The 25,493-nt window shown below is 46.0% G+C and overlaps 1 protein-coding gene across 2 annotated transcripts in view; it reads left to right on the forward strand.

The window, feature by feature from the left end:
• HPS1 (HPS1 biogenesis of lysosomal organelles complex 3 subunit 1) overlaps positions 1-25,493 on the forward strand; it is a 365,168-nt gene that overhangs the window by 112,177 nt on the left and 227,498 nt on the right. For both annotated transcript variants that reach the window (XM_085606326.1, XM_085606327.1), the window contains exon 6: positions 21,969-22,077. In XM_085606326.1, coding sequence (XP_085462452.1) covers positions 21,969-22,077 — 109 coding nt within the window. The remainder of the gene's footprint in view (positions 1-21,968; positions 22,078-25,493) is intronic.

Consider the following 25,493-nt stretch of genomic DNA (forward strand, 5'->3'; position numbering starts at 1 on the left):
TTTTAAGTAGTTTGCCTCCAATCCTCAAGAAATAAAGACTCAAATTTGAAGAAGTATTGGCCCCATGAGAAACCTCTGCACCCAGTGCCAAAAAGGATCAAGGACCAAGCCACAAGCCCTCCTCCATTGCCTTATATACCCAATGTAGGACATTGGGTTACTGGTTGAGGGGGGTGAAAAACTTTTCTACTAGCAACCAGAATTCTTGTCAGAGTGAAACACAAGCAAACCCCAAATTAACCTGTGTTCAACCCTCTGGTAGCTTAGCACAAAAACAGTCTGGCTTAAATTAGAGGCAATGTGTTAAATATTTATGCATCACACAAACAAGAATAAAGTGAAAACACAACATAAGAAAAATCCCACACTAACTTAAAAAACTAGAGCAAAATAATAATAATAATACGTTATTTGACACAAAAATGACCAAAATTCAGTCAGTAGAACCAGAGGTATGTCATTTTAAATGTTTAGTTAAAGATAGTGCTTACAAGCACAAAGTGCCAAATGTGGTTATTTGGTTGTGCCGGACTGAGATAAAGTCACCAGTTAAGGCTGACCGCTATGGAGCGGATACAAGGACCAAGTAGGTCCTGCTTAGAAATGTACCTTAACCCCTTTAGTGCGCAGGATGTCCGGGAGCCGTCCTGCGCTCCCGGCTGTCCTGGCTCATGGCACCGGAAATCACTCTGGTGCAGACACCAGAGGGATTTCTATTTCTCCCCTGTAGGTCCCCCCTCGTTTCTGTGAAATGATGATCAGCGCACAAGTCGCTCTGACATCATTTCACAGAAACCGAAACTGAAATGAGCCTTTACAGGAGATGTAGCATTGGAAAGGGGAGAATCTCCCCAGTGGATCCAGGGATCCACCACTAGACACCGAAAAATATTGGCCATATTCAGTCTTTCTGCCCCCCCGGGGGGGCAGATGGGGACAGTAGCCCCCAATCAGCCCACTGGACGGCATTGATTTTTTTTGTGTGCAATTTCAATGAGGGTGGGGGCTGCCCAAAACGGGCATGCCAATGCCCCCACCACCCACCACAACTACATCCTTTCTGTCCACGCTGGGGGGCAGATGGGGGCAGGAACCCCCAATCTGCCCCCCCGAGGGGGTAGAATGCCCACTAGACACCAGGGATTTTTTTTGGGTAATTTTAATTGGGTGGGGGTTGCCCAAAACGGGCAAGCCAATGTCCCCACCCCCCGGCACAATTACAGGCTTCATGCCCCCCTGGGGGGGCAGATGGGGCAGTAGCCCCCAATCTGCCCCCCTGGGGTCAGAAAGCCCCCTAGACATCAGGGATTTTCTTGGGGCAAATCTAATTAGGGTAAGGGCTGCCCAAAATGGGCAAGCCAATGCCCCCCGCAACAATTACAGTCTTTCTGACCCGGGGGGCAGAAAGTCCACTAGAAACCAGGGATTTTTTTGTGTATTCATGAAGGGGTGGAGGCTGCCCAAAATACCCCCCCAGAGAAATTCCAGTCTTTCTTCCCCCGGGGGCAGTGACCCCCCCCCCCCTTCGATTCCCCCTAGGGCGACAGAAAGCCCACTAGGCAAAGACTTTTTTTTTTTTAGGAATGTGCCTACCTGTGGATTTTGGGCCCTTACGCAGCTGGCACATAGGGAAACCTATCAAACCTGTACATTTGTGAAAACTAGACACCAAGGGGAATCCAGGATGGGGTGACTTGTCTGGCTCTCACCCACAATCCCTTGCAAACCTCAAAATGTGTCCAAAAAAACAGATTTTCCTCACATTTCTGTGGTGGAAAGTTCTGGAATCTGAGTGGATCCACAAAATTCCATCCAGCCCACATTCCCCAAAGTCTTCCGAGAAAAATGGTACCTCACTTGTGTGGGTGGGTCAAGTTCCTGTGACATATTGAGGGTACATGGGCCTCCCACACGAGTGAGGCACCATTTTTATCGGGAGACCTGGGGGATGCTGGGTGGTAGGAAATTTGTGTCAACCTGGTGATGCCACAACTTTCCCACACAAAAATGTGTGGAAAAAGTGATTTTTTTTTTCAGCTAAATTTGAGGTTTGCAGGGGATTTTGGGTAAGAAAACGTTGGGGGATCCATGCAAGCCATACCTCTCTATAACCCCCCGGGTGTCTTGTTTTCAGAAATGTGTGGGTTTGGTAGGTTTCCCTGGCAGGCTGCCGAGCACGGGGCAAAAAACCCAGGTGACCCCCCTTGCAAAACCAGGTCGTTTTGTGATAGGCAATTTTGATGTTGCCTCAATACGTTTTGGACACTTGCCTTGCCTGTCGTACTTGGGCCTCCCACACGAAAGAGGCACCATTATTATCGGTATCCCCGGGGGAACACTGGGTGGTAGGAAATTTGTGTCAACCCGGTGATGCCACAACTTTCCCACACAAAAATGTATGGAAAAAGTGATTTTTTTTCAGCTAAATTTGAGGTCTGCAGGGGATTCTGGGTAAGAAAACATTGGGGTATCCATGCAAGCCATACCTCCCTGGAATACCCCGGGTGTCTAGTTTTCAACAAGCATTGGCATAGCCAATAGGTCTCGCCTTTGGGACCTTATAAGTGTTTAGCCATGCAACAGTTGGTGTTGGTGCACCAAGGATATTGTGCTGCATAACTAAATACTTAAAAGGTCCCAAAAGTGAGACCTATTGGCTATGCCAATGCTTGTTATCCTTGTGCACTTTTCAAAATAAAGCTCAAACTCACCCGGAAGGTTATTGGAGCACTTTACATGAGCACCAATTCCATTACACAAACACCCTTTGCAGCTCTCAAGCAAGGCACTCAAGCAACACATTTTTAAAGTGATTCAATGCCTTATAAGGATAGTAAATAAATACGATATAATAAAGTGCCACGTTCCAAGTGGCACAGGCCATTCATTATGTGTACATGCAAAGGTACAGGAAGTTTGCTCACGATGTGAAAGACTGGAGCCCCCTCCCCTCTTTTCTTTTTTGCGATTTTATATACAGCAAGCTGGACCGTTCAATGTTCGTTACATCTTCCTTCCGCTCCTCGTTTGAAAAGCACGTGCAGTCTGATGATCTCCCTAACGAGGGAGAAGAAGCGTGTTTCCCAAGCTTGTAAGACTTTTACACTCCTCTCTTTCTTTTCTTTTCCACTCTTGCGGGTTTCCCATAAAATATTCCCACATGATGAGAAATCAGGCGAAGGAACAGCATCATTGGTGGAGGGACGGTAAGCGGCTGGAGGCTGATGGCTGTGGTGGGAGCGCTGCTGTGCGTGATCTAGAGGGGGTGGGGCCAAAGCTCATAAGGGGCTGGCACTGGGCCATGATGCATTCGCTGCAAGTCTGAGCTCCGTACGCGAAAGATGAGGGAATTGGAAAATATTCTGAGAAGCAGAGAGCTGAGGGGAGCGAGAGGGAGAGAGAGAGAGAGAGAGGGAGGGAGGGAAGGAGAGAGGGAGGGAGGTAGGGAGGAAGAGAGAGAGAGGGAGAGAGGGAAAGGGAGGGAGAGGGAGGGAACGAGAGAAGGAGGGAGGAAGAGAGAGAGAGAGAGAGAGAGAGGGGAGAAGGCTGCACAAGTACTCTCCACACTCGAGAAAAATAATAATACAATGCTGTGACCACTGAGGGGAGAAAGAGAGGGAGGGAGGGGGAGATGGAGAGAGAGGGAGGGAGGGGGAGAAGGAGAGGGAGGGAGGGAAGGAGGCTGTACAAGTAGTGGCCACACTCGAGAAAATTGCTAATACAATACTGTGACAGCTGAGGGGAGCGAGAGGGTGAGAGAGGGAGGGAGGAGAGGGAGGGAGGAGAGGGAGGAGAGGGAGGGAGGAGAGGGAGGAGAGGGAGGGAGGGAGGGAGAGAGAGAGGGAGGGAGGGAGAGAGGGAGAGAGAAAAGAAAAAAAAAAAAAAAAAAAAGAAGGCTGAACAAGTACTGACCACACTCGAGAAAAATGATAATACAATGCTGTGACCACTGAGTGGAGCGAGAAAGTGAGGGAGGGAGGGAAGGAGGCTGCACAAGTACTGGCCATGCTCGAGAACTAGCTGCCATTACTGTAACTATTGGGACTGTAGACAACAGGAGATTGTAGAAGAGACATGAAAAGGAGTAGGACCAATGGGGAAAGTATTATTAATGAGCAGCGTTCTGAGGGCCGAATAACTTAATTGTAGGGCTGTGTTCAATGAGAAGCAGCACTGTGGGCCAGTGATTATTACAGCACATGTAATAGGAGTGGAGAGATGATTGTATAACTGAGAAGGATGAGCGCGGTGCGGCCATAAGCAGCAGCACTGTGCGGGTCATGATGAAATTGGAGTTTTGTTTTATTAAAAGCTTAATAAAGGCAATACTGCGGGGTCGCCTCAACTTGTCTCCAAATCTCCGCAGGACGTTTTAAATTGCCAACTTTTCAACTCTGTCAGCTGCCTCTAGCCAGAAGGTAAACAAGAACAAAAGAAGCACAAGCAACAAGCAGGAAGTGGGATAAGGGAGGGGGTGGCAAATGGTGTGCACTTTCGCGGCCGCTTTGATGTTCTCAGTGGCTGCGCGGCTCATTGAGAACATCAAAGCGGCTGCGAAATGATCACGCAGGCTGCCAAATGGTGTGCGCGCCCGGCGCACATGCACTGTAGTTGGCGGCCTGAAAGCACTGGTTTGCACTTCCAAATCCCCCTTTTACAAAAGCTCTCGCGAGAGCAGCGCTAAAGTGCTGGCTCAGGCGAGACCTAAAAGTGTATAGGTTTGCTAGGTTTCCCTAGGTGCCGGCAGAGCTAGCGTTATAAATCTACAGCTAGGTACTTTGCAAAAAAAGGGTCGGTTGTCACTGAGAAAATGTGGTGTGTTCACGTTACATTTTGGGCTGTTTCATTTCGCGGGCACTAGGCCTACCCACACAAGTGAGGTACCATTTTTTTCTGAAGACTTTGGGGAATGCGGGGTGGGTGGAATTTTGTGGATCCATGCAGATTCCAGAACTTATCACCACAGAAATATTAGGAAAATGTTTTTTTTTCAAGTTTTGGGGTTGGCAAGGGAATCTGGGTAACAGAACCTGGTGAGAATCAATCCAGTCACCCCATCCTGGATTCCCCTTGGTGTCTAGTTTTCAAAAATGTATAGGTTTGATAGGTTTCCCTAGGTCCCGGCAGAGCTAGGGTTCAAAATCTACAGCTAGGCACTTTGCAAAAAAAGGGTCAGTTTTCACTGTGAAAATGTGGTGTGTCCACGTTGCGTTTTGGGCCGTTTCCTGTTGTGGGCACTAGGCCTATCCACACAAGTGAGGTACCATTTTTATCGGGAGACTTTGGGTAACACAGAATTGTAGAGCAACTGTTATTACCTATTGACTTTCGATGCATTTCTGCCACCCAAATGAAAGACAATGTGTGAAAAAGAAGTCATTTTGAAAAATAACCTATAAGTCTCGTGCTGGTATGGGTACTCACAATTTCGGAAATATGCAAATATCTACTGTTTCTAAACTCTATATTTTGTTCCAATTTCAGAAATACATAAGTGTCTTTCATACCGATTTTTCCATGTATATATTTTCCCAAATTAATTGCTATATACCCGGAACATAATGAAAAACCATTGCAAGACGCTGCTCAGTTATTGGCTCTGGGTTCGTCGGGTTCTTTCTGAACCTACAAGTCCTATATATCCCCACAACCAGAAAGGTCTAGTGGATGTAACGGTATGTTGCTTTCAAACAGCTGTCACAATTAGAAGAAGTTACAGGTGAAAATGTTGGCACAAATGGCGGTTTTTTTCAACTAATTTTCAATTTTTCCTATATTTAACTGTTAGTTTCTATGAAGAAACCTTGAAGGATCTCCACAAATAACACCTTGATGAATTCAGAATTTTGTCTACTTTTCTAAAATGTATAGCGTTTCAGGATCCATTATTGCTTTCATACCCATTTCTACTATTAACTGGAAGGAGGTTAAAAGCACGAAAAATAGGCAATGTCCCAGAAAAATGCCAAAACGGAGTACAATTTTGGGGTTTTCTGACAAAAGTCTGTTGTCCCTGAAAGCTGGGAAAATGGTGATTTCAGCCCCACAACCCCTTTGTTGATACCATTTGCAGGGAAAAAACCAGACGCTTTCATCTGTAGCCGTTTTTCCCCAATTTTCATTAAAAAAAATGTCCTGTATTTTGGGTAATTTTTGGGTCCCCTCCAGGGATATCCACAAACCCTGGGTATCTTTAGAATCCCCATGATGTTGCAAAAAAAGGACGCAAATTTGGCGTGAATACCTTATGTGGTCAAAAACTTACAGGGGCCTAAGCACAACTACCCCATATAGCCAAAAAAGGCTTAGCACAGGGGGGAAAAGGCCTGGCAGCGAAGGGGTTAAATCCTGGTTGCAGAGCGTTCTACCACGCAGTATCGCTCTGACTAGAATGCGAGGTGCGCATCAAGGATGCGTCGCACAGCGGCAGTTTTGATGAGCTGCGAGAGCTGCGTTGTGGACTTGCCTTGAGGCTGTTTCACACTGAGTTGGTACTGATAAGGTACTGTGAGCCTGCATTGGGTTTGCGGTGTGCTGTGTCGGTTCTGGTAATGACCTCAGCTGGGCTGGCAGCTCACCTTTAGCCCTACTTCCAAGGGTCCTGGACTGGAGGGGCACCACTTGGAGGAGGGGGGAGCGGAGTAAGTCTCACAGCAGGCAGAGTCCAGGGGTCCAGATGGTATAGCCATTTCAGTCCCTGAGACTCTGATCAGGAGGCCAGCCAACTAGCCCTTGTAGAAACTCTAGTGGCCCTGGATTCAAGTTGCAGGTCCAGTTTTTCTCACTCAGGCAGCAGGGTGGTGCTTTTTGCAGCAGCACAGCTTTCCTTCTTCTGAGTCTCCCACAGAACCAGAAGTGTACTGAAGTGTTGGGTCAGAGGGTCCACTTTTTATACCTGGTGGCCATTTTGAAGTGGGAGAAGCTTCTAGTGTTCTTCCACTACAGAGGTGTCTGGCATTTCCTGCCTGCCTCCCTGCTCTAGCCCCAGCTTGTTTGGGGGCCCAAAAGACTAGTGTGATACCCTTTGTGACAGGGGCGTAACAAACGCCCCCGCAGCCCCCGCGGTGCGGGGGGGCCCCCAGTCTTCGGTAGGTGAAGGGGGCCCCCTCAGCTCTTCAGTAAAGAGCTGGTAGAGAAAGGATTGCTCTAGAAAGCAGGTGCAGTCTGCAGCCTGCTCAGAGCTCCTCGTGCTGACCCAGGGCAGGACTGAAGAGAAACAAAGTAACAAGTTACATTGTTTCTCTTCAGTCAGAGCCGGGCGGAAAAGGGATGGGGCCCTGCACTCTTCAGAAACACCGGGCTTTCGGGGAGAGAGGTTAGACAAGTAAGGAGCAGGACAGATCACATTCTGCAGCGTTGTCGGTAAGTCTAGCATTTTTAATTGTGAGTTTTCATTGTGAGCTCAAAAAAACATGCTATGTTGTGGGTTGATAACAAATGCCTGATATGTTTTAAAATGCAGCATTTACATTTCTACAGATAGGTTATCTGGGACTTTAATTAGTCCCAGCTGTAAATATCCTCCTGTCGCTGACCCTTTTCTTTGTCTCACACCACTAACAAGTGCAGGATATGTTACCTCCTGCCAGGCCCGGTTCTAGAGGGTGGGGTGGGCCGGGTGGGCCAGGCCCACCCAAACATGAGCCTGGCCCACCCAAACATGAGCCATGGCCCTCCCAGTGAATCTGCCACCGATGTACAACTACAATAAAAACTGTGCAGATAACTGGTGATTTACGATCCTGCTGCAGAGTAACCATTTGTCTGTTGGTAGTTTTTAAGTGCTGATAAACTGAATTTTATGGGAATAGCTCAGTGGGTTACTACCTCTGTCACAGATATCCGTGTGTTACTTGCAGTTCAGAAGTTACTATCCTAACATAGGACAGTGACCTATGAACTGTCTTTGAAGAGCTGCATACAAACTTCGCTTTTTTGTATTGTGATATAGTTAGAACTTCTCCATTCCTTCATTATTCTAATGTTGCCAAAAAGAGTTTGTTTGGGCAGTTATACATTTTTATCAGTAAAGCTGACCCCCAACCACTGGAGTACTCTTTAAATCCTGAGTTTGTGCTTCTCCAGTCCAAACCCCCGTAAAATATATTGCCCACCAGTATGGATGACGTGATTTCTACACCTTGTAATCCTCATTGGCTTATGTGACATTCCCCATAGACTGATTTATTGTCTCTGTATAATGCGTGCTGTTATGTAAAGTACTGTGACACCCTACACTCATATGAGTAGCGCTGTACAACAAATGGAATGGATATGAGAGAGGGGCAATGGAGAGATGAGGGGCACAAGTGGAGGGTGGCAGTGAGGGAATCCGAGGAAGAGGTCATGGGGTGGGGAGCTACGGAGAGATGAGGGGCGCTGGTGGAGGGTGGCAGTGAGGGAGTCGGAGGAGGAGGTCACGGGGTGGGTGGAACTACAGAGAGATGAGGGGCACTAGTGGAGAGTGGCAGTGAGGGAAGTCGAGGAGGAGGTCCTGGAGTGGGGGTGGAGCTGCGGAAAGATGAGGGGCACTAGTGGAGGGTGGCATTGAGGGAAAACGAGGAAGAGGTAATGGGGTGGGGAGCTACAGTGAGATGAGGAGCACTGGTGGAGGGTGGCAGTGAGGGAGTCAGAGGAGGAGGTCAACGGGGTGGGTGGAACTACAGAGAGATGAGGGGCACTAGTGGAGAGTGGCAGTGAGGGAAGCCGAGGAGGAGGTCCTGGAGTGGGGGTGGAGCTGCGGTAAGATGAGGGGCACTAGTGGAGGGTGGCATTGAGGGAAAACGAGGAAGAGGTCATGGGGTGGGGAGCTACAGTGAGATGAGGAGCACTGGTGGAGGGTGGCAGTGAGGGAGTCAGAGGAGGAGGTCAACGGGGTGGGTGGAACTACAGAGAGATGAGGGGCACTAGTGGAGAGTGGCAGTGAGGGAAGCCGAGGAGGAGGTCCTGGAGTGGGGGTGGAGCTGCGGAAAGATGAGGGGCACTAGTGGAGGGTGGCATTGAGGGAAAACGAGGAAGAGGTAATGGGGTGGGGAGCTACAGTGAGATGAGGAGCACTGGTGGAGGGTGGCAGTGAGGGAGTCAGAGGAGGTGGTCACGGGTGGGGGCAACAGCAGAGAGATGAGGGGCACTAGTGGAGGGTGGCAGTGAGGGAATCCGAGGAGGAGGTCACAGGGTGGAGGGGAACTACAGAGAGATGAGGGGTACTGGTGGAGGGCGGCAGTGAAGAAATCTGAGGAGGAGGTCATGGGGTGGGGGGGAACTACAGAGAGATGAGGGGCGCTGGTGGAGGGAGCAGTGAGGGAATCTGAGGAGGTGGTCATGGGGTGGGGGGCTATGTAGAAATGAGGGGCACTAGTGGAGGTTGGCAGTGAGGGAAGCGGAGGAGGAGGTCATGAGGTGGGGGAACTACAGAGAGCTGAGGGGCACTAGTGGGGGGTGGCAGTGAGGGAATCCAAAGAGGTCATGGGTGGGGGGATCTACGGAGAGATGAGGGGTGCTGGTGGAGGGTGGCAGTGAAGGAATCTGAGGAGGAGGTTATGGGGGTGGGGGGAATTATGGAGAAATGAGGGGCACTGGTGGAGGGTGGCAGTGAGGGAATCTGAGGAGGAGGTCAGGGGTGGGGGGGAACTACAGAGAGATGAGGGGCACTGGTGGAGGGTGGCAGTGAGGTAATCCGAGGAGGAGGTCATGGGGCTCGGGGGGAATTACAGAGTGATGAGGGGCGCTGGTTGAGGGAGCAGTGAGGGAATCTGAGGAGGAGGTCATGGGGTGGGGGGGCTACAGAGAAATGAGAGGCACTAGTGAAGGATGGCAGTGAGAGAAGCCAAGCAGGAGGTCATGGGGTGGGGGGAACTATAGAGAGATGAGGGGCACTAGTGGAGGGTGGCAGTGAAGGAATCTGATGAGGGGGTCATGGGGGGGGAACTGCAGAGAGATGAGGGGCACTGGTGGAGGGTGGCAGGGAATCCGAGGAGGAGGTCATGGAGTGGGGGGAAATACGAAGCTATGAGGGGCGCTGGTGGAGGGTGGCAGTGAGGGAATCTGAGGAGGAGGTCATGGGGTGTGGGGGAGCTACAGAAAGATGGGGGACACTGGTGGAGAGTGGTAGTTAGGGAGTCTGAGGAGGAGGCCATGAGGGGGAGTGGCTATGGCGAGATGAAGGGTACTGTTGGAGGGTGGTAGTTAAGCTAGCTACAGAGAAAGAGGTCAAAAAGACATTTGCACCAGCAATAAAGCCGGCCCTGTCATGGCCTTTCTGTTTTCATTTATTTAATTAATAGTCGGGTGATTAGGACAACTGTGGAGCATACTTTATCATGCATGCTAATTATTTTTACTGCTATATTTAATGTTTCAAGTTTGAAGGTGATTTTACTATTGTTTTTTACTGGGAATAGTGAAAGTGGAACTGAATGGTGGCTGATATGGGGCTAGGGCCCAAGGTCAGGTGTGAGATAAGGTGTGATGGAGAAGGGTGGTAGAAAAGTGGATAATCAAGCCTGTAAGAGAGTGCGCTGCAGAGTCAGAGGTCAGGTGGAGGTAGTAATGAAGAGGGTTTCTCCCTGAAGGCTCGCACAGAGGAAGCCTGGGTAGTGTCACTTGCTTGATACTCCCACCTTAGAAACTTCCTCTTCCCATCAAAGGGACATTGCATGGAAGAAAAGCACTTTTTGAGAGTGATAACATTTAGAAAGAGACTTTGAAAAGAGTGCGTTTTACTGTGCCTTGTAAGAGTAAGGAGAGATAAAGGAGGGCCCAGAAGCAGGCCTGGCTAGCTATATAAGCGATAAATCAGGCCAGCAGTGGCCCACCCGAATGTACCCTTGGCCCACCCAAATAAAGAATCCTGGAGCCGGGCCTGCCTCCTGCCCCCAATTTTACCATTCCCCGTCCTACCCTTCGTGTTAGTTGGCACTAGCTTGGTTTTATTTGACCTTTGCCAATGCTTGATTACTTGCTTCACAAGCATTGGCTGCCACTGCATGGCTCCCACATGCTGGCCTCACACTTCGGAGCTGAGGAGACCCGTCCCCTGTTGCTGTAGACGCCTCGTGCTGTTGCTCCACCCTGGTGTAGGCTGCCAGCTCTTCACCCTGCTCCTAAACCTCTTACTCATCAGCTCACAGCCTCACATCTACCGGGGCACATGAGCTGAGCTACCGGGAGCCGTTTGTGTTGGTCTTGGCGCTGTTCTGTGGTATTGCTTGCTGTGCTGGAAGGAGAGAGGGCTCCTTCCTGTCCACCTCTAAACAGGTGCCGGGGACTACAGAGAAAGGGGGCCGGGATTGACAACCCTTGTTGCATGTGACAATAAATGACCTAGTATTACATTCTCTCTATAATGGTGAGTTCAAATCAGAACATGCCAAATGTGGCCCTCGGGGTAAACGCACTGCTACTGGGCGCCAGAGACACACAAAAATCACTATTCGGCTCCTGGGCATCGGCTAAGCTTTATCCAAACAGTTCTGAAGTGCTGCTCACGTGGTATTAAGAAGTCTTTTCTTGCACTTTTTCGTCGAACAGCACGTCGCAGAGACCGGTCTGTGTGCAACACATTAATAAAACAAATTGCACCTCTGCCAGTGGCATAGTGTTAACTTTTGTTGAAATAGTGCCAAGAAACACGCTTATGCTGTTTGTGAGCGCTATAAAACACATAAATTGTACCTATTTCAGCTGCACGCAAGTTACCAACTGAAGCGTGTTACAATAGCGCTTAATGGAAGGTCCTTGCTCTTCATCTGATGTGTACATAAAATGAAAAGCATGTCACGCTTTGTTAGCACTGGAGTCCTAGAAGAATATGGAAGGATTTGCTGTCTTCGTCTTTCTTTTCTCATCTTGGTCTCTTTCAATCTTACTTTCATTAATCTTGCACTTAATTTACTAACTTTTCCTACTTATGCCTACTGCTGATTTTTGTTTCTACTCATATGTTGCATACTTCCTCTTACTGTGCTACGTAACCTCTTAACTTTACCTTTCTCTTACACCTCATATTTGTTCCCACTCTTACGTTTTATTATTCCAACATACTCTTGCTTCCACTTACAACTTATTAAAGCCTATTTCCTCCTGCTCTTACTCATTTCTCCTCTTACTCCTATTACGTCTTCTAACTGCTATTCTTACTTTTGCTACCGTATTTACCAATGCCCTTATTACCATTAACTTAGTCCTACCTACTCCTACTTGCACTCTTACTCCTGCATACTCCTACTTGAACCTACCTTCCACTACTTTTACATCTAAATACTTCAGCTCTTCTGCTTAGCCCTTCTTATGCCTATTCTTACTCATACTTGGGAGAGGAGTTGGCCTAACGGCTAGGGCGGTCGAACTCGAATCTGGGGAACTGGGTTCGAGTTTCAACAATGACGCTGAACATCCTGTGATTATGGGCAAATCACTTAATCTCCCTGTGCCTAACAAATATGAATGTGTCCTCATGTAACGCAACTGGTGCTCATGTAAAGCGCTATGATACCCGATACGGGTCAAGTTCGAGCTATATAAAACTCCATAAAATAAATAAAAATAAAAAAAATGAACAGGATCTGCTCGGTCGCATTGGAAGGTAAACAAGCATTTGCAATGCAATTGGTCTCGCATTTGTGAGAGTTAGAGCTATTGACATTGTAAAGGACAGTGTATTTTACCTATGTGTTTTCTGCTTGGAGTGGAGTGAATGTGTGTGGTGTCAAGTGGACATATGTGGTTTGGATTGGAATTGTTAGTTGTGGAATTGTATTGTGTGGATTGGATCTGTGTAACGAAATAATGTAATTATGTGGATAGTAATTGTGTGGTATTGAGTGTACTGGAATTATGTGGAGTGGGATTGTGTGTCATGGAGTGGGATTGTGTGTCTTGGAGTGAGATTATCTGGAATGGTATTTTGCTTTGTGGAGTGGTATGTAGTGGAGTTTACTTATGGGGTGTGCTGTTAAATATTATAGCATGATGTGGAATTTTGTGGTGTAGATTGGATGTATGTGGTGTGTTATGTAATTCTGTTGTTGGTTTGAATTATGTAGTTTGTTGTTGAATTATGTGGTGTGGAATGGAAATGTGTAGAGTTGAAATGTGTGACGTGGAAGTGTTCGCTGCTGGGTGAAAATTATGTTGAGTGGTATTATGAGGCATGGTGTGAAGTGTAGTTATGTGGAATGTTGCTACGTGACAGACTGGATTTATGTGGAGTGTATTTATGCAATATGGATGAGAGCATAATTATGTGGAGGTTAATTATGTGGTGCTGAGTGGTATTATGTGGAGTAATTATGTGTGAATTGTGTGGGGATGAATTGTGGAATTGTGGCGTGTGGAATTATGTGGCATGGTGTGGTGTATAATTGTGCGGAGTGGAATTATGTAGCATTTTGCAGAGTTGTATTTTGTGGAGGGTAATTCTGTGTTTTGGAGTTGCGTGTAAATATGTTGTGTGACGTATAATTATATAGGTTGAAGTGGAATTATGTGTACTTGAATTGTGTAGTGTGGAGTCTAATCATGTGGATTGGAGTGCTATTAAGTTGTGTGGAATGTTATTATGTGATGTGGAATTATGAGGTATGGAGTGAAGTAGAAATATATGTTTTTTCATATTTAGGATTGTAATTATGTGGTATGGAATGTAGGGTTAAATTATTTATAGTTGAATAGTGTGGCATGGAATTATGAGAGGTTCAAATGTGCTGAGTTTGGTAGAATTAGGTAGCGTGGATTTGAGCAAGCTGTGCACGCTAAGGCTTTTATGTCATGGGGTATAAAGTTGACGATTGTCTATTTTACTTTGTAAAAATAATTTGGGCTGTTTCTTTACCTTCCGGTACATTTCTGAACAATTTGTTTAGCTAAATTGTAATATTGCTTTGTGTGCGCATGCAGGGAAGAACGAGTGTATGCAAAAAATCATCCTATGTCTCAGTATTAACTTCCACACCTCTAAACAATAATCCCAATCCTAGAATGAGTTATCCGTTTGCTTTACAACAGTTAGTAAAACAAGTAAGTGCTTTGCGAGTCTGTAAGTAGCAAAGGTTTTAAAGGGACTTGTTTTTGTGCAAAGTATTGCTTTTCCCAGTTCAAGGAAGGGATAAAAAAATATCTTCAGATAATAATAGGGGTGACAGGATGGTGCGATAGCAGAATATTGATTTGGGTGGATCTGGCGAGGACTGCGGGCAGCAAGTACTTGATACGCTATTTGCATAAGAAAATACTATATATTTTTTTCGTTATCCTCCATTAGTTATTAGTAAGGAAGGGGGAAGAGAAGCGTTCACCGACAGCATTCGATTAGTCTTAGGGACACAAAGAATGCTGTGGTCTGTGGTAGATGGCGCCCAGAAGGCATACGTATATGTATCAGGAGCTGCCAAAGAAAGGAAGTGGAAATGCGCTTTAGACGTTGCTGGTATTGATGGCTACTGTGCGGTTGCAGACTTCGCTGGGCTGACAGTTGGTGGGGAAATGCTACGTTGTCATTGTAGGTTTAATTCATGAATCGCTCATTCTCTCTGGTGTTTGTCCTTGGGGTACTTGTTGACTGGTGCTACATATGGGATCTGGTTTTCCTTTGACAGCAGGTATGGTTTAGTGGGGTACATAGTGTAAATTAATGTTGGCGTGAGGAAACAAAAATCTGACCCTTTGTACATTTGATATTATTGTGTGCATCATGCAGAGGATGAAAAGTAGCAGGAACGGCTTTGATGCCGTATAGGCTAGCAGGAAGAAATGTTTTGAGGTGGTCAGTTGGAGAGATTGTTCAACATTTTTAAAACTTCCATAGTGGCATTGGGGAGGCCAGCAGCTGAAAGGTTCTGTCTTTACTGGTAGGCAGTGGTTAGATGGTGACCGGCCATCAGTCTTTCTGTGGGTGATGGACAGGGGAGCAGTAGGCGGCGGTCACAGGTTTGCAGTGACATCCGAGGGGTGGTTTTAAAGGCGGGCAGAAAAGCATAATTGCGGGTTTCGTAGGGGTGAGGGTAGAGTGTAATGGATGAGTTGGTAGCAGGCACAAAGGCAGTGGTCTGTGTTTGGAGGTGGTTAACTGAGCGGGCTTCGCTTGAAGGTGGCTCATCAAGTAGGAGGATGTGTTTGGTGGGCCGGCTGGAGGCAGTGTTATGTAACTTTGCTGGAGGGCGCAGCAGCATTTACTGATGTATGTAAATCGCTCGATGAGAGGGCGGATGTGACCAATAGAGGAACCAGAATCCTTTTTTTATGGCTGGGGTGAGCCCCTGCAGTATGGCGGGTCGCTGGCCTGAGGGCTCTTGACTGGCGAGGAGAATGGGGGGCCCCCTCCATGTACTTTGCAGGGGGGCCCCCTCAAGTTTCGTTACGCCACTGCTTTGTGAGTACGTTGGGGCAGAGTCTTTGTGATGTGCAAGTGTGATATGTGACAGCTACTCCTCCTCATCAAGTCAGAGATGGCCATTCGGTCAACACCTATTCCCACTTTCTCTTGCTGTCTGGGAATAGTACACACAGACAAACGGTCAGCTGCACCAGCCATGTGACCCAGGATACAGTCTGCAGGCACCAAATAGTTGTGACAGGAAAATGCCAGCTTTCTACAAGTGGCATTTTTAGAATTGTGACTTAAAATTTGACTTTACCATTTACCTACCTGCTCCCAATTGAAAGTTATCACTTAAAAATAATAAAGTAAGCCAATGTTCTCCTGTGGGAGAGGTAGTGAAAAAAGAATTTGAGAGTTTTTCATTGCCAGGAAATGTAAAACGAAAAGGTACATGCCAAACATTTTTAATACAACACAACCTGCCCTCTGGGTTGCTTAGGGCCAACTATAAGGATGACATATGCATTAAAAAAGGCAGATTTGCACCTGGCAAGAGGTTACCTTGCCAGGTCAAAATGGCAGTTTAAAACTGCACACAAAGGCTATGAAGGCAGGCCTAAGACATGTTTAAAGTAGGTGGCACAAGGAGTGCTGCAGGCCCTCAGTACATGTAGTACCATTTTACTGGAAAGTAAATTAAATGTGCCAATGGGCTGTAATCCAATGTCACCATGTTTTAGGGTGCATAGTAAAAGCACTTTAGCACTGTTTAGCAGTGGTAAAATGTGCAAAGTCCTAAGGCCAGCAAAAAGCAAAGTCTGCAAAAACAAGAGGATTGAAGGCAAAAAGTTGGGGAAAACCATGCCGAGAAAGTTTGTTCCAATACCCAAACACTCACCAGACACTCACCTCCAGCACCCTCACCACCTCCATCATGCCCATACACTCCCACCCAGTTAAAATTCACCAGCAGCCGGCAGCAGTGTCTAACTCATACACAGCTCTAGACCTGGTTCACAGCCTATGCCTCACAGTAAATCCCCAAAAGTCCCATCCCCAACCTCAACAGACCCACCCAACCCTTCCTAGAATAAATTCTGAATGTCGTCAAGGGGAAGGCATAACCTAGTCAACAGAGGGTGATAGCATTCCAACAGCTGCTGCATCTTTTTTACATCAATTGCCCATTAACTGTAAAAACAGTAATGAAGCTCTTAGGTGTGATCAGCTCTTGTATATCGACTGTTCCACACACTAGATTGCACATGCGCTCTCTTCAGCAGTGTGTCGCTAATCAATAGTCACTAGTGGGGGTCAATGGGAGGAGAACGTGTTGATAAAATCCAGCACTCAGTGCACTCTTCAGTGATGAAACAACAACCATCTGTTTCTAGTTGTTCCTTTTGTAGACCCTCTACTGCATTTGTCCATTATTACTGATGCATAACTCCTGGGGTGAGCTGCACATATGGACCATGTGACTGTTCAGGTCACCTGAAACCCGCTTCACAGGTGACTCACACCAATTACCTAGAACTCCTGCCCATTACTCTGGCCCTCAAAGCTTTCTACTCCAGAGTCCAAAACAAGGTGGTACAACTTTGGCATTGGGCATTTAGTCATGATGTACATTTTCTGGTAGAGCACCTCCAAGGAGATGACAACAATGTTTTGGACCTCTCAAGCAGGGTGCATCAGCAAATCCAAGAGCTCTATCCACCAATCCTCCATTGGTGCTTTTTTCAGTTGCCGACTTATTTGCCACCCCAGGAAACACAAAATGCCAAAGCTTCACCTATGTACCCACACCCACATTCCATAGGCAATGCACTATGGATGAACTTGTCAGGGATATTTGCCTGTGCTTTTCCACCTCTACCACTCCGTCCATACGTGGTCAGGAAAATGAGGCAGATCTCTTTGACACTCATTTGGGTGGCAACAACTTGGACCAGACAATCCTGCTATTCGGTGCTATTCGGTGCAGTTTGAGATGTCCATCTGCCCACATAATGTGCTCCCAGTCAGGCCCGACCTTCTCAGGCAGCAACAAGGTTGAATCAAACACCTGGATCCCAGGCAGCACAGCCTTGCCATCTGGCTCCTGAGGTCTTAGAATTTGTATATTTATGCCTCTCTCTGGAGTGTATGGCAATTTTGAGTGAGGCATGTAGGCCTACTATGATTGCATAAAATGCTGCCAAGTGGAAAAGATTTTTCCAGTTCTAAGCATTTTACCCCTTTATGGTTTCAATTCAAGAAATCATTTCATACCTAAGTCACTTTCACAAGGCAGGTCTAGCAAAAACATATATGCGACTTTATTTAGCTCCTTTAGTGCATACATCCATAATGGGGAAGACTCATCGCTTTTTTGGATTCCTGGGATTACATCGTTCATGGAGAAGCTCAAAAGAGTTATTCCCCTCAAGAATGCCATCAACACCTGCTTGGAACCTTAATGTTTTTCTCACAAAGCTTATGAACCACTTCACTTATGTTTTTTGCAGTTTCTTTCATGGAAGGTGCCTTTTCTGGTAGTGAGGTGCATTTGGTAGCTCAAGCGCATCAGTGACTGCAAACTCCTACTATCATATTCATTCTAACAAGTTTACAGAAATAGAGTAGTCTTATACCCCACATTCTTACCTAAGGTAGAATCACCATTTCATATGAATCAGACAGGTGAGCTTCCTGTGTTCTTTTCACATCCTGATTCTGCAGCAGAAAAAACATTACACACCTTAGATCTTAAACGGGCACTCATTTGTTATTTTGATAGGACTAAATCTTTTTGAAAGACTAGTCAACTTTTGTGGCCTTTGCTAAACCTGTTAAAGGTCCATCTATTACCAAAGCAGTCTTGCTAACTTGATTGTTAAACGCAACCAAACTTGATATGCAAAGGGTAAATGTGTACTCCCCATACTTCGAGGGCACCCTCTACATGTAAACAAGCTTTTGCAATGCAATCAGTCTCGCCTTTTGGACCTTATATTTATTTAACTATGCAGCACATTAGCCTGGGTGCTGATTCATCTACTGTTATTTAACATGGAGGGAAAGTAAGCACCAAACTGCGTAACACTCATGTTGACATATCATATTAATCATTACAAAAGAAGCAACGCATGAAAAGGGGTTAAGGCTCAATGAAAAGGGAAAGGAGTGCGGATAGCGAGAGGTACTTAAAAAAAATTATATTTGTAAACTTGCCATGTTTTAAGATGTTTAAAACAGAGAGAGTGTGTGAGTGCGTATTTAAAAATCCGAGATGAAATCCGACTTGCACATCCCCAGACCTCCTGCACCCAACTATTTATTAACCTGTTGCGTGCATTCGTCAGCCAACGGCCGTCGTGAGCACTACCTCCGTAGTGTTGCGCACGTCCGTTGGCCGACGCGGCCCCGCCCACTCCGCTAAACTATTCCGCCGCGGTTAAAGAGTTAAATAATACATTTATCAGAGGGTGTAACACCCCAAACATCCCTCTTCCCTGAAGCTACTGCCATGCAGTACAAAAGGATTATGGTAATGGTATGTGCTTTGAACTAAACGCAAGGAGACGTGCGAAGCTGCCCAGAATATCCAAATAAATAAACAGTGTTGAGACCTGTATTGTGGCATTTCACCCCATAATTAGCAAGCGCTTTGCATTTTGGGACTTGTGTTTTTTTTTCTCATTATATTGATTGGCTTAAGATCGAACCACATAAAGCGCTTTCTTGAGGTGTGGGAGAAGCACTCCTGATTTCTTAATACTCGTGTTGCCAGGCTCACCGTTGTGTAGGAATGCCTTTTTTCCTGGTTGACTTATCCAACCGAGTAGAACTCCTGACGCTTCCCGCGTCCCAGTTAATTTGACAACACGCAATTGCGCTTTTCGCTCTTATCTCTTTAATGCCTTTTTAGGTATTCGTTCTGTTTACATACCAGAAAGGAGGGGGGCGGGGGCTACCGAGAGGAATGCAAGAGGGAGGAACGGCGTGAAGACGAGGAAGGGGCTCAGGAGAAACAAGGGGCAGGGCGGATAGAAATTGAATAGTGGGTGGAATGCAGGGGCGGAAGAAACTGGACAGAATGCTTATAATGCCTGGAAAAGGAACAAGTAGAAACAAGTGACACAAGAGACTAACTGCTCACCTTGGGCCAAGCTGGATCGCTGCAATTTGCTTTGTAATGAACTGATAAAAACCTGTTGGTATGAATGATACCCACGGCACGCCGAAGCTCCACTAGGAAATTAATTCATGCAAGTGCGGCAGAGGCGGGTGAGAAAATCAAACATCTCTGTTACGCAGTCTTCATGAAGTCCTTATTCTGTCTTTTAGTGTAGTGGAAGCACGCACGTGAAGGGTGGCTGTGTGCTTCCGGCTACCCATTCGCCAGAGCACTGGGGCTGTGGTGTCAGTCTGCGTCTACAGAGGATGTGCATGGTGGTCTTCAGGAAGTCAGGGTAGGGTGGGGGATGAAGAAGTGAGCCAGCTGGTTCGTCACTTTATTGGTGAGAGTATCATTTTACTGGTTATCTCGTAATAAGACTGCGAGCGGGTTAGTAATTCAGGCCAACCTTTGCGTATTGTGTGATTGCAAAGTCATCTTTACACGATAGTTGTGTACCTGCTTTGGTGTGTAACACGCACTTTCACGCGTGTACAAATAAATAACAAGGCACCGGGAGGGAAGAATAACAAATTAAAGTACGGCGTCCTAAGAGTGGTGCCTGTTTACGCGCGCGCGCAGAAACAAATCGAGCATTTGCAGCGAAGGCCAGCACTTACCAGCATCATCCTGGGTCCGTACCGCATTGATGCTGGCTGCTTGCCGGCGGCTCCGGTGCCGAGGCTGATCTTCGGAGCTGGGAAGGGAGCGGTAGGCTAACTTGCCTGGTCCAGTTTGGTTTTGGGTCCTGCTGGCCGACGGGTTTGTATTCCGTTCTCTTGCCCTCACCGCTTCCGTCTCTCCCGGGTGGTAGAGGCCGGCCCACGAGCAGCTACTGTGGCTCAGGTTTGGGGCGGGGTCAGCAAGAGGTTCCCACACTGCGGGCGGCGATGAGGCATGAACAGGGGAACACTGAAACTAAGCAAGTTGGCCGCTCTGAGTTTTTCGCCACCTCCTCTCATCACGCTAAGTTGGGCTAATGCGCTGACAACGCTCTCCTCCCGGGTCTCCTTACAAATCATGGCATACGGTGTGTTTGGCGCAGGCGCAGCCCCAGAGGTATCGCACGCATGCAAAACAAAAAACTAGTGAAAATTTACCCACCAATAAAATGCAATAGGACTCGCATTTACGCGAGACCTATTGCATTTTAAGTGCTGGCATCAAAGAAGGCACGAACGGGAGGGGGTGGGAGGGGTGGTGGTGGTGGTTCAAGAAGTCACGGACTACGGGAGGGAACGGGGAGAGGCAGGGGAACCAAACTGTTTTTAAAGTAAAGGGGCCGATAGCATAGGAAGGAAAATAATTACGACATGCCCTTCAGGAGGCGGGATTGCCAAGCCAAGCACCAATCAGAATGCTGAAATTATGATTCAAGCCAATCAAAAATAAGGTTGGAAAGGGGGCGGAGCTTCCCCCACTATACTGTATGCAGCATCTCTCGAAGAGACAGCGCATGCGCTCCCTAGGCGAGACCTAAATAGGAGACAGCATGGCTTTCTTGCAGATATTTGTAAAGCAGCTACTTGGTCAACGACACACACTTTCACCAAAACATTACTCTGTGGATATATTAGTTTGTCAGAAGGCTATGGTTTGCCAGATGGTATTAAGATGTTTGTTTCAAACATCTGCATTATCTGCCCACTGGCCACCACAAGGAGGACACTACTTTACAGTCAATGCACAGCATGTGTATCTACAGACACACATGCTGTGAACTGAAAATGTTACTTACCCTGTCAGCATCTGTTTTGTAGTGTGTATAGCTGCAGATTCACACGCATCCATCCTCCTCTCCAGAATCGGGCTGTGATAGCACTTGTTTGTCCCCATTAAATGCGTGTTTATTATTGACTAACAATGTGCAGAATACATATCTACTATTCTCTACACTCCGCTTCACCTTTCACCTGCTGAACAAAAGAACAAGGGTTGAGTCAATGCCTATGCGCTTTGTTGACTAAGGAAGGAATCACCCTGAAGAAAAACAAATTGTAATTTCTGAGTATGCAAAGCATTTGAATCTACAGCACTACACACTACAAACAGATGCTGACAGGGTAAGTCACATTTTCCTATACTATGGTCTCACTGAACCCACTCTGTTGTAGAGGGGTTGGCAATAACATCGTAATAAAAAAAACTATTTCTATTATTTCTAATTTTTTAATACCTTAACACAAACTTTAAATTAGAGTATTTTTTTAATTTGAGTTATAGTTCCATTTTAGGAAAAAGTAAGAGACACCAATGTGATAACCACAATCCTAAGATAATTCTGTCCATATGGAAAATAGAACTCAAATAGCATACATTGATTATGATCTGCACAAATAACTGGTAGAATATTTTGTTCAGGACAGGCATAGTTTTCATTTTGACTTGCTGAAAGTTGAGGGGAGTTCTTCAATTACTACAGCATGTTTATTTTAGTTTGTAATGTATTCACTATATTGTTATACATTTGTTTCTTCCTCTCCCTTGTAGGCTGCGACCTACTGACACAGAGCAACGTGAACGAGTGTGGTCACTCTTTCAGAACCTACTACTGACATACCGCCGCTTGAGGGAGGAGGACCAGGGTTTTGTGGTTGAGGTAACACCACCACTTTTTCTCTTGAAGTGTTTGTCTGACTGCACATGTCACACTCTTCATTCTTCGTTCCTAGAGGAGTGTGCTAAGATTTCAACATGTAATCTCTCCCAGTTGCTTGAATACACATTGCTAAATTCTTGATTAGGAATTCTGTGTAGTGTAATCATGTGGAATTACCTAAAAACTGCAAGTTAACGAGGAAAGGTGCGAGAAGAGTAACTCTGCATTTAGCGCTGTTTCTTAATGCAAAAATTCCCCTCACATCCAACATGGATGTGAGGATGCATTTTTGCACTAAGAAATCGCACTAAATGTAGCAGAATATGATTTAGTGAGGCCATTGCGGTAGGATTTTTTCCTAACTTATTCCGAGAATTTAGTGCTGTTTCCTTAATGTAAAATTCGCCCTCACGTCCAAAGAGGCTGCATATGTGCATTTTTGATCTAAGAAATAATGCTAAATGAAGCAGAGCATGATTAGCGAGTGGCTGCTTGCTTTTGCTAAATGTAATCTCTCAGTATTTGTTTCCCCAAATTACGCGAACAAGAGTCCTCTCGGAATTATCAGTAATTCTGCGCCAAAGAGTAATGTGGAATTACCATATTACTCTGATTAGTCCGGCTTAATTGAAATTCCACCCAACCCTATTTCTAACGTCAGAATTAACTTGATCGGGTGTAGAGGGTGATTAAGCGCTCATGTAGTATTCACAACTGAGTAAAGAGAAATTATTCCTGATATCTTTCAGTGCAGTCAAAAAAGGGAACACACAGCCTAATTCCCCAAACGCATTCAAAAATTGAACAAACTTTTTAGAATGTTTTGAAGCACACACATAATACTGTAAATACACAAATGTAAAAGAACACGAAAATAGTAGGTTGGGCTTTTGTTTCTTCATTATTGTATCGGGGTCTTCCACTCCCTTAAGCCAACGCGTTTCGTCGTTGTAGGGTGTAACCCTACAACTTCCTCATGGCTTATAATTTCTTGCAAATTATATCCTGTTGTAAGGTAATGTCCAAACTTTAATGTCGCAATCCAAATATATAGTTTTCAAAATTTCAGTAACCATGTTAAGGTGGTTTACCACAGAAATACGATAACTCTATTTTTGCAATGGAGACAATCACTCCGAATTTACAGTTACCTGGAGTACGGGGCACTTGTGGAAAAGCAGCCGCAGGAATATTGCTTACACTTTATGCCGTATTAGGTAATTTGTGTACAAGTGTGAATTCATGCAGTGGGTGAACAACATGAATCTGTCCTAGGTCACAGCTAGATGCACAAAAAGGTTTGTGAATCCAGGCCATAGTGATCTGCTCCTGCCAATAAACAGTTCACATCTCTGCTCCCGAAAATAATGAAACTCTGAACTTTTCGACTGACAACCCCCAGTCAAGTTCAATTCAGTGCTCCTCATCATAGAAGACCACTGCATTGCTCTGTTTTTGTTAATTACTAGATGTCCACAAGGTAATTCTAGTAATAACCAATGCTACCAAGAGCTATACTTCTGATAATACCCAGACTTGTGTAGAGGAGTCTTGAAGAATGTGACAAGTCCTGATTTCTGTTCTTAAGATGGGCTTGCCTGCAGATACTGATAAAAAATCTAAACAATTATTTTTAAGGGTTACGCAATTGTGAAGTCGAATTTTTAATAAAACTTAAAGAAAAGTAACTTGTACGAAGTTAGCATCTACCTGCCTTAAATTTCAGGCTAATTAGCATAATTCTCTGCCAGCTCTCATACTGTGGCCAGCCTTGAGTAGGTGTGAAATGCCTCCCAGGAGCAAAAAATAAGTTGACCTAAATGGGCAGAGATGAGTCCACACAATATACATGGTGGGGACTGTGGGTATCCTATTTGATACTAGAGTGTCAAATTCTGCTTCACAGGTCTATTGAGCCACATTCAACTATCGAGGCACACTTGAAAGTGAGAGAACAGGATGCCAAGTCACTTCTTGTGTAGTCACTGTCTGGTTGCTGGAGGAACGTGCTTTTTCCTACCAGACATCTGCCTATGAGTTTGTTGTGGGTACAGTGCCTGCCTCAACTGGATTTTAGTGTTGAATTTGGGAGGACACTCGGAACACTATAGTACAATCCCCCCACACATACCCAGCCCTTAGAACCCAGCTTAGTGTGGCTGAAGACTTTTGACATCTTGAAGATGAGTTGACACATAGCATTTTGGGCTTGTTTGCAGTAATTCAAACATGAGCTACTGATAGAGTGGATAGGGTTGTCCCTGTGAACTTTTACCCTATTGGTTAGGGTTTCCCAAGGAGTCACCCTACCCACCTAGCTGGTTACTGGCATAACCGAGGTACTTCTAGGCACCCAGCTGAGAATACTTTCTTGACCTGTAGAAGATCGGAAGAGTACTGAACCTCCTGCCTGTAACCTGAGAGAAACCCTTAAGAAATAGACCTGCTCCCACATGTCCCCAGGGCAAAGAAGTGAACTGCAAGGGTCAGTTGGCTGGTATTCTGTGTGACTACAGGGAGATAAAAAACTATGAGAGGCCTTTTCTTGGAAGTACCCAGCTGACCAGTGGCAACTGATCTTGGACTGGACCCAGTTGTTGGCCTCTGTCTGATGCCCTGTGAGTCTTTTAAGTGCCTCCCTTGATGCCTTGTTGGGGGTGGGGGGGTGGACTTCGAAGCATACTCTGTAGTTGATTGGAACTTAAAAATTCATGTCAGAAGGTTGACCAGAACAAACCTGGTTGGTGTATCCTACCTGCGCCCATCACGGCTGGCCTCAAATGGCACCTAGGTACCCATCTCTACTTAAAACTTAAAAAATTAACGTCTCCATGGAGATGTCATTTGGTTTATTACATTTACTCTTTTTTTTCTAAATCCGTTTGGGATTTTTATTGTTTTGCATTTTTACTTTAATACTGTTTTGGTACTACATAAATACTTTACATATTGCCCTCCATTAAACCTTTCTGCTACATGACACAGCTACCAGGGGGTTGAGCTCAGTTTAATTTATAGTTTGAAGGTTCACCCCAAGAAGGGTAGTGATCATTCCTTGAGGTGGGTAGTCACCCTCTCTAAATGATAATAATCCAGTCTCGTGAAGCAACCTTCTACCTCCTGAGTATGGGTGAGCTGAACTAGCAGAGTTTTACTCCGCAGAGTTGCAAAAAAAAAAGGGTGAGATTCCATGCAGTTTTGCGAATGGACGGAAATCGTGCTGCTTGTGCTGTTTCATGGAGCACTGGAAGCTTGTTCTGTGTTGTAAAATCAGTGTGAAAAGCACCACACGGTGCACCAGAAGGGCGCTGCTTCTTTGCTGCAGGCTCAATTCGCTTTTCAACTCGATTGACATCTTTCTCACTTCAAATGGATGCCACTGCCTGTGTTGAGAAAATATTGGCGGGTGCCCTCCT

The sequence above is a fragment of the Triturus cristatus genome, chromosome 1_2 (assembly GCF_964204655.1).
Source record: "Triturus cristatus chromosome 1_2, aTriCri1.1, whole genome shotgun sequence".
NCBI classification, from domain to species: domain Eukaryota; kingdom Metazoa; phylum Chordata; class Amphibia; order Caudata; family Salamandridae; genus Triturus; species Triturus cristatus.